The sequence below is a fragment of the Rhinolophus ferrumequinum genome, chromosome X (assembly GCF_004115265.2).
Source record: "Rhinolophus ferrumequinum isolate MPI-CBG mRhiFer1 chromosome X, mRhiFer1_v1.p, whole genome shotgun sequence".
Lineage (NCBI taxonomy): Eukaryota > Metazoa > Chordata > Mammalia > Chiroptera > Rhinolophidae > Rhinolophus > Rhinolophus ferrumequinum.
In genome coordinates, this window is record NC_046284.1 from 92,448,807 (window position 1) to 92,467,159 (window position 18,353).

An 18,353-nucleotide genomic window follows, 5' to 3' on the forward strand; every position below is an offset into this window, starting at 1 on the left:
GACCTGGAGCTGAGCTGCAGCCTCCACAACTAAGACTGAAAGGCCAACAACTTGACTTGGAAAAAAGTCCTGGAAGTACACACTGTTCCCCAATAAAGTCCTGTTCCCCTTCCCCAATAAAATCTTTAAAAAAAAAAAATCATTTAGACAACTGTTGAAATTTCAATATAGAGTACATTTTAAATAATTGTATCATATTGATGACAAAGTTCCTGATTTTGATAATGGTATTGTGGATAAGAAAATGTCCTTGTTCTTAGGAAATACATGCTGAGGTATTTAGGGGTAAAAGGTCATGATGTTTGCAACTAACTGAAACTGTTAATAAAAATAATAATGATATGGAGAGAGAGAAAGCAAATACAGTAAAATGTTAACAACTGGAAAACCTAGGTGAATGGCCAAATTGTTCATTCTACTATTCTTGCAACTTTTCTGTAGGTTTGAGATTTTTCTAAATAAAAAGTTGTTTTTAAAAATCATGCATGCTCCAGCTTAGTGACTTTCAAACTTTTTAATGCTAACCCACAATAAAATACAGATTGTATGCAGCAATCCAGACACATACATACATATATAATCTGAACAAATGCATACAAATTAAATACAAAGTTTCACAAAACAGTACTTTTATAATATTTCATGTGATGCTCTGTGACTTTTGTGTTTTATCTTTTTTTTTAAATGCCGGTTGTGACCCATTAAATTGAGTTGATGACCACTAATGGTAACAACCCATTTGAACACTTTTGCTCTCAGTGGTGCTTTCTGCAACATTTCTAATACTTAATATTACCTAGAGACACAAAAGAAATACTGTCACCATGAAGAACTGACAGCTCGGTGCACCTTGAAATCTGTGTGGGCTCTGAAAACCCACCTCCTCAAATACAGAGAGAGGAACTCAGGACATTAAGATTAGGGATTTCCAGAATGTTGACAAATACAGTCAAAATCCCCGTGTATGGATAACAGTTTGAGCAAGTATTTAGCAGACATACAGCCTGTGCTCTGATACTCAGGCCTGGGGACTTAGAGTTGGCTAACTCCCACCCTGAGAAATCTCTCAGCCCTGCTTCCTACCCACTGGCTGCCTCCTTTCCTCTTGGCCATCAGTCAGCCCCAAAGTGTGCAGCCCATGATAATTTCCACACCTAATAGGATCATCCAAGCTGGAAACTCCCTGTCTTGCTAACATAGCATCTCTGTGTCTTAGGGATACTCTTCTCCACAAAACACTAAGAAAAGAGGATTTTTGTGGCCTCCCTGGAGATTCACAATGCATGTTTGCATACGAAAGATTGAAAAGTCCAGGCAGTAGAAAAACCTGTTTAACATTTTTTTTTTAATCTTAGGATTTTGCAAATGTATGTGTCCTTAAACACTTCCCCCTCTTTTTTTTTTCCCTACCTTACCCTAAAGTTCCTTTGTGCCTAAGGCCACCCCTAGGAATCATTGTGGAGTAAATGAAATGGATCTTTCTTTTAACTGCCTCCTAACTTTTCAGACACTGGAAACTACCACCAGCCCCTTAGGTCTAAGTCCCTCTCCCATTTCCCTTCTCCCCTGTCCTGTCCATCTTTTTGGATCTTAGTGTCCACAGGCCCAGGGGGAGGCGGATTGTGGTAGAAAACAAAGGGATTGGGCCTAATGGGCTGCCTGGCCAAGAGAACTAGCACAGTTCTTAGTATTTAGCCAATGGACTGATTCTAATTCAGGCACTGCAGTCCCTGTTTCCTGGAAGATGGTGGGGAAGGGATGGGGTGGAGACCTGAGGCCCTAGGAGCTCCCAACTCCTAGCCTTCTCACCGGAGGTCCCATGTTCATTCTTGCTTCTCTTTTCCAGTTGATTCCCATATGACATAGCAGAAATCCATACCCCACCCACTGCATGGCATTTCCCAGGGTTGTACTCTTTATAGGGCCATCTCTGGAGGCAAACTGTTCCCTCCACCTTCTGCTGGAATTTTCACCACCTACCCCCATTCTGTTCTCCTCTCCCCCCACCACAAACACCTTGGAGCCCAGTTAACTAAAATTTCCCCCATTGGCCCAGGCAGTTTGGGCCACTCCAGTGTGGCAGGGTCAGTCTGTCTGTAGGACAGACATCACATGCTGGGCCACACTGAGCAGAAGACTAGAGTGGAGGAGAAATGGGGTGTTGTGGCCCGAGTCTCCCACTCCACCGGAGAGAAGGCTGTCGGACAGCGAAGCATTGATTGGCCCCTGGGTGGTGTTGGCCGCCGCCTCCACTGGGGCCTTCGGGGCCAGCAGCTTGGAGAGGAGGCTGCTGAACCTGCTCATGGTGGTGGCCGCTGGCTCTGGGGACGGGCCTGGGCTGGACCTACTGAGGTTCAGCTCCTCGGGGTCCACACAGAGGCCATCGGAGGAGCGCCCAAAATCCACCTGGCTGAGGTCCAGGCCAGCCACGGAGCCCGGGGAGGTGCAAGACACATCAGCGATGTGCCCAGAGCTCTGCATCCAGTCGCGCAGCCACTCCAGGCTACAGTCACAGCGCCACTGGTTGTGGAAGAGAAAGAGGCGGCCCAGGAACAAGCCGGGCTGGAAGGCGGCCCAGGTGAGCACGGTGAGGTGGTTGCAGTTGAGGTGTAGAGCGAGGAGGCTCGAGAGGTTCTGGAAGGCGCCCTCCTCCACGAAGGCAATGCTGTTACGGTCCAGGTAGAGCAGCTCGAGCTCCACCAGGTCTGCAAACCAGGCGCGTGCCACGTGGCCCAGCGAGTTGCCACCCAGGTTGAGGGTGCGCAAGTGGCGCAAGCCAAGGAAGGCGTCGGCCGGCAGCGTGGCCAGCAGATTGTCATTGAGCAGCAGGTGCTCCAGGGCACCACAGTCGCGGAAGGCGCCAGCATGCACGGCGCGGACGCGGTTGGCCTGAAGGCTGAGCGACCGCAGGCTCTGCAGGCCCTGCAAGGAGCTGGAGGCCACGGCCTCAATGCGGCCGCGCTCCAGGTGCGCGTGTGTCAGGTTGGCCAGGCCACGCAGCGCACCGGGCACACGGCGGAACAAGTTGTCGAAGGCGGCGAACTCACGCAGGGCTGGCAGCTCGGCCAGGAGGCGCTCGGGCACACTGAAGAGGCGGCAAGCGGCCAGGTCTAGGCGGCGCAGGCGGCCCAGCGCTGCGAAGGTGCGCGCGTGCATGTAGCGCAGGTCGCCGTTGTGCGCCAGGCGCAGCTCGGCCAGACGTGGCAGGCCCTTGAAGGCGCCCGGGGTGATAAAAGACAGGTTGTTGTGGCGCAGCGACAGGCAGCGCAGTGACGGCAGTGTGCCAAATGCCCGCTCGCCTAAGAAGCGCAGGCCGTTCCGGTCCAGGTCGATGGAGGCCGCCTCGCACGGGAACTCGGCCGGCACCTGCAGGAGGCCCGCGCGGTCGCAGCGCACTGTGCAACCGTGTTCCGCGCTGCTGCAGGCACAGGCCAAGGGGCAGGTGCGTGTGCAGGCCTCCTCGGCCCAAGCGCTGGGCAGGCCGAGGACTACTGCTGGGGTAGGGTTGGGGAAGGGGGAGAAAAGACCAAAAAACGAACAACCGTCAGCCAGCGGGTCACTGCAGGTGACCTACCTGTCTGCGTGGCAAAATTTGGCCTTTCACAAGTTCTCGTACTTCCTGCATAGCTGCGTCTTCCAAATGTCCTCTTTCCGCTTTCCAGACCAAACAGGATTCCCCACCGACGACTCCCTCCCCTTTGCTCCCAGTTATCTCAACTGGCAAAAACCCAGCTGGAATCGCAGCATCTGACCCATTCTAAACCCCCTCCTTCCTGTATCATCACTGTGCTCTCCTAGAATTTGGCCTAGAGGGTGTGTTGTTTGCATGTGTAGGACACCCCATCCTAGACTGCGGCCTACACGCTAGGCCTGCACTGCCCAATACCATAGCCACTAGCAACATGTGCCTCTTGAGCGTTTGAAAGGTGGCTAGCCCAAATTGATGTGCTGTAACTGTAAACTACAGACCAGATCTTAGACTTAATACCAAAAAAAAGCTGAAATATCTCATCAATAATTTTATATGATTACATATTGAAATGATATTTTAGATATATTGGGTTAACTAAATTATTAAAACTTAATGTCAACTGTTTCTGTTTACCTTTTTAATGGGGCTACTTGGAAATTTAAACGTACTGTATTTCTATTGGTGCTACTCTAATCCCTCCCACCATAAAAATTCAATTCCTAAAAACCCCCATTGAGTAAATTAAGCCTCAAGAGAAGGGAGAATTAGGGAACAGAAGGTTGGAAATGAAAAAAAAAAAAAAACCTATCAATCTTTTTTTTTCTTTGTCACTAAAATTAAGCGATAAGGACAGCATACTAAATAAACTATCAATGACAATGACCTTATACATCTCAAAAGAATAACTGTGGACTCTGTGCAGTTAATTTCCATTCACCAGCCCCTGCTCTCTAGGGACTTTTTTTACATCATCAAGGGAAAGAATGGTGTTTATAAATTTATTTTGTTCTGAGTGTTTGAATGGAGGATCAGATAAAGACTTCAAAAGTCCTCCAGTAGGCTTGCCACCTGCAACAAAGCAAAATGGCATGGCCTGCCTCTCTTTCGTAGCCAGCGGTCCCAAGCCCCATCTTGAGTTCCAATGGAAAAGGCAGCATGGAAGATGCACAAGTTTTATTTTTCTGGCCAGGAGCAGCTCACAGGTAAAGTGTGCACAATCTGAAATTCTTGCAGAAGAACAAATAATAAACCTGACCACTGCTAGTCATAATTTCTACCCCTCCTCAGCGGCACTCCCGAATTCCTAGCAAACGCCCCTGGCCTACCATTCAGGCCCTCCCACCATGTACACATGACCCTGCCTTGCCTATCCACGCCCCTGTGGGAAACTGAAGGTGTGGCCAGGTGTGGCCACACAAGGAGTGTGTAGAATATGCTTGCTGCTGCCTCTGTAGATTTGCTCAGCTTCCAGCGTCTTTTCAGAACATCCGTTGTAGGCACTCCATGTTTTTTCAGGGGCTGGGAATAGGATTCAGCCCTTTCAGACACGGCTGGAGGACACTTAACCCTTTGAACAACCCTTCAGCTGTAAACTATAGCTAGTTTGACACTGTTGCGATATTCTGATCTTGACTTAGCTATTCTCTCCCCCTAAAAACTGAACTAGACACCAAGGTTCTTGGATGGACCCTGTGCTGAGGTTGGCTGTAAACAGGGCAGCTGCTGGCCTGGAGAGACACTCTGGTAGAGAGACAGGGCCAAGATTATAACCTTAAGTCCAGGCGTCAGCTAGACAGAGGCGGAGCTTTTTTTAATCAACTCTTCCAACTGGGTCAAGTAGAAAGCATCAGATTTCCTTACAAATAGTCCTTAATTCTACTCTTTTCTCCTTTCTAATTAACAGAAGTGCACTCTCAACCATATGACTCATGTTTCTACTCCACAATAGCTAACATTGTTCTGGGCACACTATATGGCTCAGTAAATGTTTACAGAATTAAATGGAATTGATGCCTTCCTCTATAACGATTCCTGCTGGAGGATGTCATTTATTTAAAAAACAAACTCTTTGTCAAGGAATTCATGGGATTATGACAGGATACAACCAATTTGCTTGTATAATTCAAGAAATCAAAAATGTAGCTGCCAATTTTTTTTAAACACATACAAGAATGGTGAAGTTTTTATTGTATAGCTTTTTTACCTTTAAAATTTTTAACTATGAATGCAATACCTATTTCAGAAAATAAATTAAAGTTTATTTTTAAACTTTAAACACTCAAGTTGTTGTCACCATTAGAGACCTGTTTTCAGCCTCTGAAACTTTGATAGGCATTAGGAATAACCAATTTACTGGATTATTTAGTGAAATTTAAATTAAATCAAGTAAATTCTCCGCACAGACAACCAAACTCCAGTATTAGCTTACCCAATCTGAAGACTAAGTATATGCCGAATAATCCAGGAAAGCAGGGTACCAAAACAAAATTTTTTAAAATAATAATACATTTGGGTGAGTTCTGCTTGCAGTAAATGGCAGAGTAGCTTGTACCAGACTAATATCCCTGCTGATAGCTAGTGTAAACTCTGGGGAAAAGAATTTTTTTAATTGTTTAAAGGCACTGGAGAGCAACCTGAACAGTCAACTAGAGTAGATCCAACCCTTAAAAGAAGAGAAGCAAACTAGGTGAGAGCCACATCTACTGGTTTTTCCTCTCGGGGTATTTTCGATTCACACTGCACACGAGAATAGAGGAGAAAGCAAGAGCCTTACTGGGCTTACAAATTAGAGATCAGAGTGTACAGCTGCCACGGTGGCTGGAAATTGAGAAGGGAAAACATGGAAAAGAGGGAGCCACAAAGTTGGAATACAGACTCTCCTTACATCCTTATTTGAGTCCTAAGGTGTGTATGTGTAGGGTGACTTCAAGGAGCCAAGAACTGAAGGCCAAAAGAGCTAAACAGAGATTGCAGTAATTTCCCAGTAACGGGAGACAGATTAAGAGTTCAAGGTCCACCCAGTGGACCTTTTTACAAAGGGCTTGTAAAAATACCTGGAGCTTTCCGTTGACACCCCAGGGGACCACACCTTAGGAATGAAGACCATTTCCCAGGACCAAGGGCAAAACTGAATTAGGCCTACCCTAACAAAATCTAAAACCAAGCCTCACCAGTATCATAGTGATCTGCCAGTAAGTTAACTAAATGCCAGAACTAAATTCAATACTCCTCCAAGGAAGATAAGAGAATCTAGAGTTACTATAACTACCATCTACAATATCCAGTATACAGTCAAATAATACTAGATATGCAAAGCAGCAGCAAAACAAGACACTTATCAAAAGGGAAAAAAATAGTTGACAGAAGCAGCCCAGAGACAGCTCAGATGTTGGAATTACCAAACAAGGATTTATTAAGGAATTTATAGGGAACAAATAGATATGAGTGAAAACATGGGGAAATTGAATTTTAGAATAGGTATGGAAACTCTAAAAATCTTAGGACTGAAATAATACAATGTCTGAAATTTAAAAATATATATATATTGAATAAGAACAGCAGATTAGACACAGCAGAAGGAAAAATTCATGAACTTGAAAAGAGGTCAATAGAAATTACCCAAAATGAAGCACAGAGAAAAAAGATTGGAAAATAATATGATCAGAGTTTCAATGACCTGTGGGATAATATCGAGCAATTCGATTAAAATGCATGTATTTGGAGTCCCAGAGGAAAGAAAAGAGAGAATATGGCAGAAAAATAGTTGAAGACAATTTCCAAAATTTTATTAAAAACAAGCTCAGCAAATCCCAACTAATATCACACACACACACACACACACACACACACACACACACACACACCTAGGAACATCATAGTGAAGTAGCTGAAAACTAAAGATAGAGAGAAAATTGGGGCAGCCAGTTAGCTCAGTTGGTTAGAGCGCGATGCTTGTAACACCAGGTAGGGTTGCCGGTTTGATCCCTGCATGGGCCAGTATGAGCTGCACCCTCCACAACTGGATTGAAACAACTGCTTGACTTAGAGCTGATGGGTCCTGGAAAAACACACTTAAAATAAATAAATTTTTTAAAGTTTAAAAAAAAAGATAGAAAGAAAATTATTTAAAGCATCCAAAGAAAAAAGACACATTACGTAAACAACACTAAAAATGATGACTGACTTACCAGAAATAATGGAAGCCATAAGACAATAGAATTATATCTTTTAAAATGCTGGAAGAAAAGAAAAATCTGACAACCTCGAGTTCTATATCTAATGAAAACATCTTCACAAATGAAGTAAAATAGAGAAACTTTCAAGTTAGCAAAGTCTAAGAAAATGAACCTTCAGCAGAAGATCTTCACAAGAAATGAACATATTCTTTAGCCTAAAGGAAAATGATACTAGATGAAAATCAGATCTACAGGAAAGAATGAAGAGCAATGGAAATGGCAAATATGTCACTAAATATAAAACATTACTCTCTTCTCACCTTAATTGCTTAACAGACAAATGACTCTTTAAAGTAAAAATAATGCTGCATTATGGAGTTTATAATATATGTAAATGAAAAATATGATAACAATAGTATGAAGGATAAGAAGGGAGGCAAACTGAATTGCACTCTTATAAGGATGTTACATTATTCATGAAGTGCTATAAGATTAATTCAAGGTAGACCATGATAAATTAAAGATGCATATTGCAATCCTTAGAAAATAAAAAATAACCTTGACCCTTACCTCACACCATACACAAGAACTCATTTTAGATGAACCACAGACCTAAATGTAAAAGTTAAAACTATAAAGCTTCTTGAAGATAACATAGGAGAGAATCTTTGTGACCTAGTGGTAAGCAGAGATTTCTGAGAACAACAACAAAAAAAAAAGAATAAAGGACTAACCATAAAAGAAAAAAGTAATAAATTGGACTTCATCAAAATTAAAAACTTCTGTTCTTTTAAAGAGAATAAAAAGATAGGCCACAGACATCTCAGAAAAGACTTGTATACAAAGTATATAAAGAACTCTCAAAACTCAATAAGGAAACAGACAATTCAATTAATAAATGGGCAAAATATTTGAAGAAACACTATACCAAAAAGATATACAGAAGGCAATAAACACATGAAAACATGATCAACATAATTATTTGTCAGGGAAATGCAAATTAAAATAACCACCTATTAAAATTTGAAAGACTGACCATACCAAGTGTCGGAGAGCATATGAGACAACTGGGACTCTCTTATACTGCTAGTGGGAATGTAAAATGGTGCAACCACTTGGAAACGATGTGGCAGTTTCTTTAAAAGTTAAACGTACACCTACCTTCTGACCCATCCATTCTACTCCTAGGGAGACAAAAGCATATGTTCACACAAATGACTTGGCATAAATGTTCACAGCAACTTTATTCATAATAAACCCAGACTGGAAACAACACAAACATCCATCAAGAGTTGAATGGGTAAACAAATTATGATATATCCATACAATGGAACACTACTCAGTGATAAAAAGGAATGGACTACTGATATATGCAAGATGGATGAATCTCAAGATAATTTTCCTGAGTGAAAGAAACCAGATAAAAAAGAGGACATACTGTATGATTCCACTTACATAAAATTCTAGAAACTGCAGATTAGTCTATAGTAACAGAAAGATCAGTGGTTGCCTGGGGATGGGTGGGGAGGCAGAGTGGGGCAGGAGGGAGTGATTATAAAGGGGCATGAATCTTGGGGGTAATGAATATGCTCATTATCTTGATTTGTTACGGATACCAGGACCGAAAGAACCCAGGCAGCACTCAGAGAGTTAGGAGAGTCAGCTTTATTACGCAGGCGGGCTCAGCGGGATCCTTCCCAAAGACTGAGCCCCCAGCAAGGTTTTGAGCAGGTTTTTATGGGTTGGGGACTTCCTTGAATCCGGGAAGGGGTAGGTGTCGTCTGGTGATTGGCTCGGGGTGTGGCTTGGAGGGGGCTATGCGGAAGTGGGCTGGGGCTTAGGCTGGGGACCTCTCTCTCCGCTGGGGCCACCATTTTAGGTCAGTTTCTCCATCAGATTGTGCTGATGGTTTCATGAGGGTATACTTTGAATACATTCAGTTTGTTATATGTCAATTACACCTTAATAAAGCTGTTAAAAAAGATAGCATTAAGAAAAGGAATAACATATATATTATATATATAATTCATGTATTATATATATGTAATATAATATATATATATGGCTTGTGTACAGAATATAAAAACAACTCCTACAAATGAATAATGAAAGACAACTAAATAAAAATGAGTAAAAGACTCGAACACTTTACGAAGTCTATATTAAGTAGTCATCAAGAACATGAAAAGTTGCTCAATATCGTTAACCATTAGGGAAATACAAATTAAAACTACAATGAGATTTCCCTAGACACCCACTAAAATGACTAAAATTCAAAAGACTGACAACCCCAAATGTTGGTGAGGATATAGAATAACTGGATTCTCTTACATTATTGGTGGGAGTGAAAAATAGTTCAATAACTTTGGAAAACTTTGGCAGTGCCTATTAAAGCTAAACATATGCCTACCCTATGACTTAGCAGTTCTACTCAAGAGAAATTTTTTAAAAAGTTCACATAAAGACTGTACAAGAATGTTCATAGTGGCTTATTCATAATAGGTAAAAACTGGAGATTACCCAACAGTACAGGGGAGAAGTAAATTACAATACATTTATATAATGGAATACAGCTCAACAACAAAAAGGAACAAACTACTGATGCAAACAACAAAAACATTGATGTTGAACAAAGAAACGTGACACAAAAGAGTGCATACTGTACAATTACATTTATATGCAGTCCTAGAACAGAGCTGCTGCCAGTGGGAGCTCAACAGAACAGGTCACAGGTGGACTCCATCTCAAAAGACAGCAAATATCTACAGGACGTAGTTTAGGAATGTTACCTGTAATATGAGCATGTATGACACTACTAAAATTCATCAAATTTTACGGGTTTCTTTTGCTCTTATAACAACCAACTTTTAATTAGTCTTTGCTCAGGGCTAAGCTTGCTACATACACTATTTCATTTACTCCAACAATCCTGTGAGGTATTATTCTCTTCTTCTCACAAAAGAGGAAACAGGTTCAGGGAGGTTAAATGACACCAACATTTGTTCTTTGTCTTTCCACTATGCTGTACTATCTCCCACCCCACACACTTAGCCTTTCTGAGCTTCTACTTCTTTAACTGTAAATTGAAGGGTCTGCACTTCCTGACCTTTTGGGGCCCTTCTGGTTCTCATTTCCCATGGTTGGACAGCAGCTGTTGCCAACCACTGCGTCTAAGAAAAAACACCCTCCTCAGAGCCCCATGTGTGTCTCTACTGCCTCCTCCCAGCCACAGCTGTTTGGGCTGAGGGTGAACATTTGACCCAAGCAGAGTCAATCAGATTCATTCCCTCCCAGTGAACGTGGAGCAGACAGTGAAATAATATGAGCACCAACCTGTATGGCATTGGGAATGGGATTTGTACCAAAACCACGTGCAGGTCAAAGCTATAAGGAAGCAGGAGCCAAGGACAAGGTGAGAAAGCTGGTTGCAGAGAGAGGACCAGCTCCAATGTGAGAATCAGAGATGGAGATCAGGGAGAGTGGGAAGCTGCTGGACAGCTCTCTAGTTCCCATAAGGCCCTGCTACAGCTGTTTCTGTGACATTTCCCTGTGTCCATTTCAGAAACCCACTCGATCCATCTACGTGGACGAGTGGATTTCTATTCCTTACTACCAAAGCATCTCTGATAGTTGTGGACATTTGACATTGTTTCTGGCTCCCCAGCACCCTTTAAGCACTCTTTCTACAGTTAGGGGATTTTCTTTCCCAACTTCCCTTGCAGCTAGGGCCCAAGCATGTGACCTAGCTTTGTGGATTACACACACCCAGCGAAACTTGGATTCAGAAGTAGGCACCAGGCAGAAACCATTTTCTGGCCAGGATGGTGGCATGGGCATCTGGCTTTCAGGCTCCCATGGGGGAATTTCTGGCACCCAGCATGATTCCTGTGAGCTGCCAGGCGTGTCGCCAGTGGCCACAGGGTCTTTGCTGGAACTGCCCCACTACCTGGTTTAAGCATTGCTCTGGGCAGTGGCCTCCAATCCGGAGATCTGGGAACACCTAACATCCCCGAATAACCCCTTCTTGGCTTCAATAGCCTAGAGTGAGTTCTATGGCTTGCAGCGAAATTCTTGAGCAACACCCTGAGTAAGACAGTTTCCCTTAATCTCTCGAATACCATTTCTTTCTGGCCCCTCCCCCTTTCCCTGAAGAACCATGTGAAGTCTTCACCTTGAAAGAGAAAAACTACTCAAATTCAGGACCAGGCTGTGACCCTCAACCAAAAGGAAGCTCCTTACCACTCTTTGCCAGGAAATATAGAAAATTGAATTCAAAATTATTTAGGCCATCCCTGACTTTTCCAAATCCAAATGAAAAGTGGCCTCTCCTGGAATCAGCAGTGATCATTCCAAAAACAAATCCCCTTGGCTGTCCAGAGCTGAGTTCCATGGGAATACTCTGGCCAGGAAAACATTTACCAAATTAAAATAAAGATCACAGTTTGTGAGAAGAGAAGGTCAAATTCATCGGCAATTGCTTAGCAATGTTTCTTCTCACACTGGTACTTTTGGGAAGGATCCATGTGGAAATCTGAAAAGGCTTCAGTGCTTTTATTCCCAGTCTGAGGTAGGGAGGGAAAGATGAGAAACTCAGCAGGACTGGCCTGAGCTTAGGACTGGCCCCTGCTCAGCCAGCCTCTGTCATAGCTCCAGGATTCACATGTGGGACTTTCCAGAGTATTCAGTCTGGAAACACTCATCCTGAGGGTGCGGCCTCTCACTTTAGTTCTCTCAACAACTCTGATGACACTGCCTTTCATCCCTGCTCTCTCATACTGCATTTTTGTTTGGGGTTTTTTCTTTAACCTCAGCTAACCTTTCTGCATCTCATTTTTCTCATCTGTAACAGGCAGACAATTATGAGGAAGAGATGAGTTGGAATGCTTGAAACAGCTGTGAAAGCATTGGCCAAAACTAAGAGCAGGCTCCATTGAGCCAACAGTTATCACAGGATTAAATCTCACCAAGGGACCAATACTTCAAGGACCATGTGGAAATCTGCCCCCAAGTGGAAAGCAAGATACCAAGTGTCAAAATATTGATGTTATTACTACAAGTAGACTGCGAGAAGAGTCTAGCATAGTTCTCTACCTGGGCTGCACATTAGAATCACCCAAGGAACTTTTAACCAGCTCTCAACTCACAATGCCCAGGCCATACACCAGACCAATTACATCAGAATCCAGGGGCAGAACCAGGCATTGATACTGCTAAAGTTCCATAGGTGATTCCAACATACAGCCCAGGTCAAAAACCAAGGGCTTAGGTAGACCAATTTTATAAACATGGGCTTCATCTGTGTGGTATTCAATGTTATGAGGTATAACATAGACTTACCATATGCCCCAGCAATTCCACTCCTACATATATACCCAAAAGACTTGAAAGCAGGTGTTCTAACAAATACTAGTACACAAATGTTCATAGCAGCAGTATTCACAATGGCTCAAAGATGGAAACAACACATATCCTTCAGTAGATGAATGGATAAACAAAATGTGGTGTATCCACATAGTGGAATATTATTGTGCCATAAAAAAAGAGTGAAGAACTGACACATGCTACAACATGGATGAACCTCAAAAGCATTATGAGGTGACAGCAGCCAGACGTACAAGGCCACATATTGTATGATTCCATTGATATGAAATGTCCAGAATAGGTAAATCATAGGAAGTAAATTAGTAGATTAGGAAGAGTGAGGCGTGACTGCTTAATAGGTATAGGGTTTCTTTTCGGGATGATGAAAATGTCTTGGAACTAGATAGAGGTGATCGTTGCACCTCGTGAGTGTTCTAAATGCCGACGAATTGTACACTTTGAAATGGTTAATTTATGTTATACGAATTTTACTTCAATAAAAAGAAATTTTTATAAGGTGTTCCCGACTCTGGGCAAACAGCGGAGATGGGTCTCTGCTTTTGTGCTCTGGTCAGTGTACTGGGCAGCCCCCTCCTCCCCCGAGCTGCAGGGATATAGGATCTTCGGATTCACATGCCCCACAGAATGATGTCTTAATGCAGACCAGCTGAGGAATTTCTCCTTCATAGGCCCTCAGCTTTTTGAATATGTGCCTTTCCCCCTTGAGGTTTGCTGGAACAGTTACTCATGGAGTTTCCAACCACAGACTGAGTTTGAAGTGTTTCTTCATTTTCATTGTTTTCAAAGAACTTGTGCCTCATGAATTCAAAATAGCAAGAGAAAATATGGTCAATTTTCTGGTTTCAGCAAAATCTGTTCAGCCACTTTGGCTCTACAAGCCATTCCTCTCCCACTCCTGGCAAATGCTACCCCAATTGCTTCACAGGCCAAGACCCAGTGCTTGATTTTCAAAACGAAATGGGCTAAGGGGAACAGAAATGCATTGGGGAGACCATCCTGTGGCCTCTGACCTCACAGTGACCCCAGAAGTTGCTTCTCACACTTTTTGTGACAGGAAAGAAAGCCTCATGGATTCATGCTCTAGCTTTGCTGGCTACTAACTCAAGTCATTGGGGATGGAAAAGTCAGTTTGTCTCTAGAAGGGAGATCTGCTGACGGCCTCGAAGTCTCTGTGCATCTCGAGGTAGAGAGCTGTTCCATCTGAGGAGTAGAACACAAGGCCCCAGAAGGAAAAGACCTTGGGGCCTAAATATTGATGATTGCCCCAAATAGAAACAATTTAAATGCTCAGCAATGGGGAGTGAATAAACAAACGAATACAACCATGTGAGGCAATACTACATGGCACGCAAAAGGAAGGAGCTATTGATCTTTACAACGACATCAATGAATCTCACACACATACTGTCTGACATTCCACAGTGCTTGACTCCCAATAATGAGGGATTTGTTCTCCTTGGGGTGCAGCTGCTCTCTCCCTACAGCTTTCCTTTTTCCTTTTAAATCAAGTTGATTGAAGTACACTTTACTTACAATAAAATGTACCCATTTGAAGTGTACAGTTCAGCAAGTACAACAAATGTATACACCCCTGTAACCACCAACCCAATCATTATTTATAACACTCCTATCAGCCAGAAAGTTTCCTCAGGCCCCTTTGTCAGCTGTCCCCTCCCCATCCTCAGCTCCAGGCAACCACCAATCTGCTTTCTGGACTATAGATTAGTTTTGCCTGTTCTAGAACTTCATATAAATGGAATCAAATGGTTCTTTCAGTCAACAGCATGCTTGTGGGGTTCATTTATGTGGTTCCGAATAGCAGTTGATCGCTCCTTTTTGTTGCTGACAGCATTCCATTATGTGAATGTATCTCGATTTGTGTATTCAGCCACCTGTTGAAGAGCATTTGGATTGTTTCCAGTTTTCACCTATTGTGACTAAAGCTGCTGTAAGGGCTTATGTGCAAGTCTTTCTGTGGACAGTGTTTTCAATTCTCATTTGTCTAGGACTGGGATTACTGGGTCATATGGTAAGTAGATGTTGAACTTCAGAAGAAACTGCCAAATTGTTTTCCAAAGTGGCCAGACCATTTTGCATTCCCACCAGCAGCATGTGTGAGTCCCAGAGGCTCCACATCCTCACCAACACTTATTATTGTCTTTGTTATTCCAGCCATCCTAGCGGATATGAAGTGGCACTTCATTGTGGTTTTCATTTGCATTTCCCTAATGACCAATGATGTTGAGCATCTTTTCATATGCTTATTTGCCACTTGTATATCTTCTTTGATGAAATAGCTACTGTGTTTCCCCAAAAATAAGACCTAATTGGAAAATAAGCCCTAGCATGATTTTTCAGGATGACATCCCTTGATGTGTCTTTTGAAGCAAAACTTAATATAAGACCTGGTCTTATTTTCGGGGAAACACGGTATTCAAATTTGCTTGCCCAGTTTTAAAAATTGGGTTGTTTGTCTTATTATTGAGTTTTAAGAGCTTTTAAATATATGTATATGTATATTCTGGGTGCAAGACCTTTATTAGATTTTGTAACAGTTCTAATCTGGGTGGCTTCACCCATTCAACAAACAAACCCTTATGAAGCACCTACTATGTCTTAGACTCTAGAAACTATGAGGTGAGTAAAACACAAACCCTGGCCCCCTTTAAAGAATCACAGTTTAGGAGCAGTCAGGTGGCTCAGTTGGTCAGAGCGCAAGCTCTCAACAACAAGGTTGCTGGTTCAATTCCCACATGGGATGGTGGGCTGCGCCCCCTGCAACTAAGATTGAAAACAGCGACTGGACTTGGAGCTGAGCTGCACCCTCCACAACTAGATTGAAGGACAACGACTTGGAGCTGATGGGCCCTGGAGAAACACACTGTTCCTCAATATTCCCCAATAAAATTTATAATGAAAAAAAAAGAATCACAGTTTAGAGCAAGTTGCTGGTGAAGGACCCTGTAAAGCAAGTTAAGGAATTGGGATATTATGCTGTGAGAAGCATGATGACCCCAAAGAGGTTGACATGGGGGAGGGGTGAGAGGCGAGGCCCTTCCAGGAGACCCTGTATCCAGAGAATTTGTTTCTGTTTTGCCCCAGATTTACTCTGTTGTGAGCCATGTCTGATTCGTTTTGTCGGGCTCACTAAGTCATTTTTCTCTAGTTGAGGAGGCAGAGCTCTATCCCTGCCTGCTCAGGAACATGTTGTCCATAATTCTTGTGACTTGTAGTCAAAGGAATATTGTCTGTGCTGCTGAGTGTGTTTTAAATTAAAGTGCCAGGGGATGTGGAGATGGTCATTAATTTTAAGTGCATCTATTGTTAGCAAATGATGTCACCGCTAAGCTCTCCAACTTGTCACAAGAAGTCTGGATGTATTTCTGGTTCCTGCAGCAGGGACAGTTCCTGTTTTGCAGCACGCAGGCTGTGAACACTGTCTGCGTTCTGAGGAACAGGAGAGTTTTTGATGCACATTTAAAATAATACTGGCTCTTGGAAGCAAACATTCTGTCCCAATGAGTCAATCAAACTTCATATACTTTCTAGGTAGGGGAAATGGCAAGGAGCTGGCTGTTTGTAATTACATAAATGTCAACCTCTGTCCTTTGCAGTCTCCTCGAGGTAGGCAGTCATGTCTATTTATCATAGTGTTCCCTGCACCTTGTTCCGATTTTTTTTCTCATTTATTTGCTGAGTCTTCCACAAAAGAATGTAAGTTTCTCAAGGACAAAGTCAATGCAATATCTCTCATAATATCCCTTGAGTGTATTGAAGGTACAGTGTATACCTGTTGATTCATTGAATAGAGCAAGTTTTCCTTTTTGAAAAAGTAGAATAAAGAGTAAAAAAATATATAATATTACCATTTTAGAATTATCTGGTAAAATTTCTCTCTGACAGCACTGCAGACAGAGGTCTATTTGCATGGGTAGTTATAACCTCAAATAATTATATTCATCTGACAGTCAGAAAAACAGATTCTTTCTTTCTACTGCAGAACTTAACAAGGGACTTTTCCTTGGGGTATCTCTGTTAGATTTGAGCTCCTGGAGTTATAGTGCTGTGAGAAAACGTTTGCAATGAGTCTTCTTTTTGTATTAAACCCCACAGAACAATAGGGCAAGAACTTGGAAAAAAATTGCAACACCATAATCACACAATTCCAACATGACAGTTTTCATTTTTTCTTCTTCCTTTAGGACGATAGTCTCTTGAAGGGATTGTTTTTAACTAAGTGAGCTTAAAATATGTGACTAGAAAACCATGTTGATTTTGGTGATTACACCAATGAATTCATATCTGAAATTAGAATTTAAAAAATCACCAAAAGATTATTTCATATATTTGGCTCAGGAGCTTTGTTTTTAAATAAACAAACGAAAAAGCCCACCACCTACTGTTTTACTCTCATTCTCCATTCCCTCCCCCACAATCACACATTCAGTGAAACCTAATTCAAAGAACCAGTGTCCAGGTACAGCTTTCATGGAAGCCACTTGAAGACCACGCTCCTTGGGTTTCCACGCATCTTGCAGCATCTTCTATGGGCTTACCTGCCCCTGCACCTATTGGCAACTGACTGCTCGGGGACAGGAATGGACCTCGGAACTCACCATGCAGCAGCAGGACCAGCATCCCGTGAACCTTTCAGGAACCTGGTGGCTTAGAACCACCCAGCTGTGGGATCCCTACCTGAGGGGAGAGAGCACAGGTCACCACGTGCCCAGGAGTGGTCCCTGGAAAACCAGGACACTCAGGTCCTTTCTCACACCTCCATACTTCCTCCTGACTGCCCTGCTTTTCCCCTCTTCTTCTTCACATTCACTTCTCCCCATGAATCTTAGTGTTGGCTTAAGAAAAACCAGCAACAACAGCCAATCAGAAGCTCCCTGCAAAATGACAGCTTGAATCTGTTTGGGAACTCTTCATCAGGCTAAAACCCTGACAGCAACTCAGATGGACTCACTGACAGCCCAACAAGAAAATGGACAGAGAGAAAACCTCCGCAGAGAAAGTTTAGTGAATAGTCCCCAAATGTCACTTACCGTCCTGGGGGATCTGCCTGGTCCCGCTCCTCCTCCGAGGCGCCCTTTGTCTCCCCCAGCCCATCCATCTCCCAAGTCAGGCAGCCACAGACACTAAAAATCATCTAACAGAGAAGTAAGGTGGAGGTGGTGAGCAGTGGGCAAGTAGGGATACTTGTTTGGGCAGGTTTGAGCGCTTATTTTTCCTTCTACAGATTTAATGGCAGGAAAATCCTGTATCAGATGAGGATTACCAGAGATGAAAGAATGTGTCTGCCTTTTGAATCAAAAAAGCCA

General features: G+C 42.9%; 1 protein-coding gene across 1 annotated transcript; it reads right to left on the bottom strand.

Annotated features, from left to right (window-relative positions):
- Positions 1 to 1,982: 1,982 nt before the first annotated feature.
- Positions 1,983 to 17,727, bottom strand: NYX (nyctalopin). Its single transcript, XM_033109078.1, has 2 exons — positions 17,646 to 17,727; positions 1,983 to 3,494 (listed from the first exon to the last, which is right to left on the bottom strand). Exons 1-2 carry the CDS (start codon positions 17,665 to 17,667, stop codon positions 2,086 to 2,088), a joined length of 1,431 nt encoding a protein of 476 aa, XP_032964969.1. The 5' UTR covers positions 17,668 to 17,727; the 3' UTR covers positions 1,983 to 2,085.
- Positions 17,728 to 18,353: the final 626 nt, after the last annotated feature.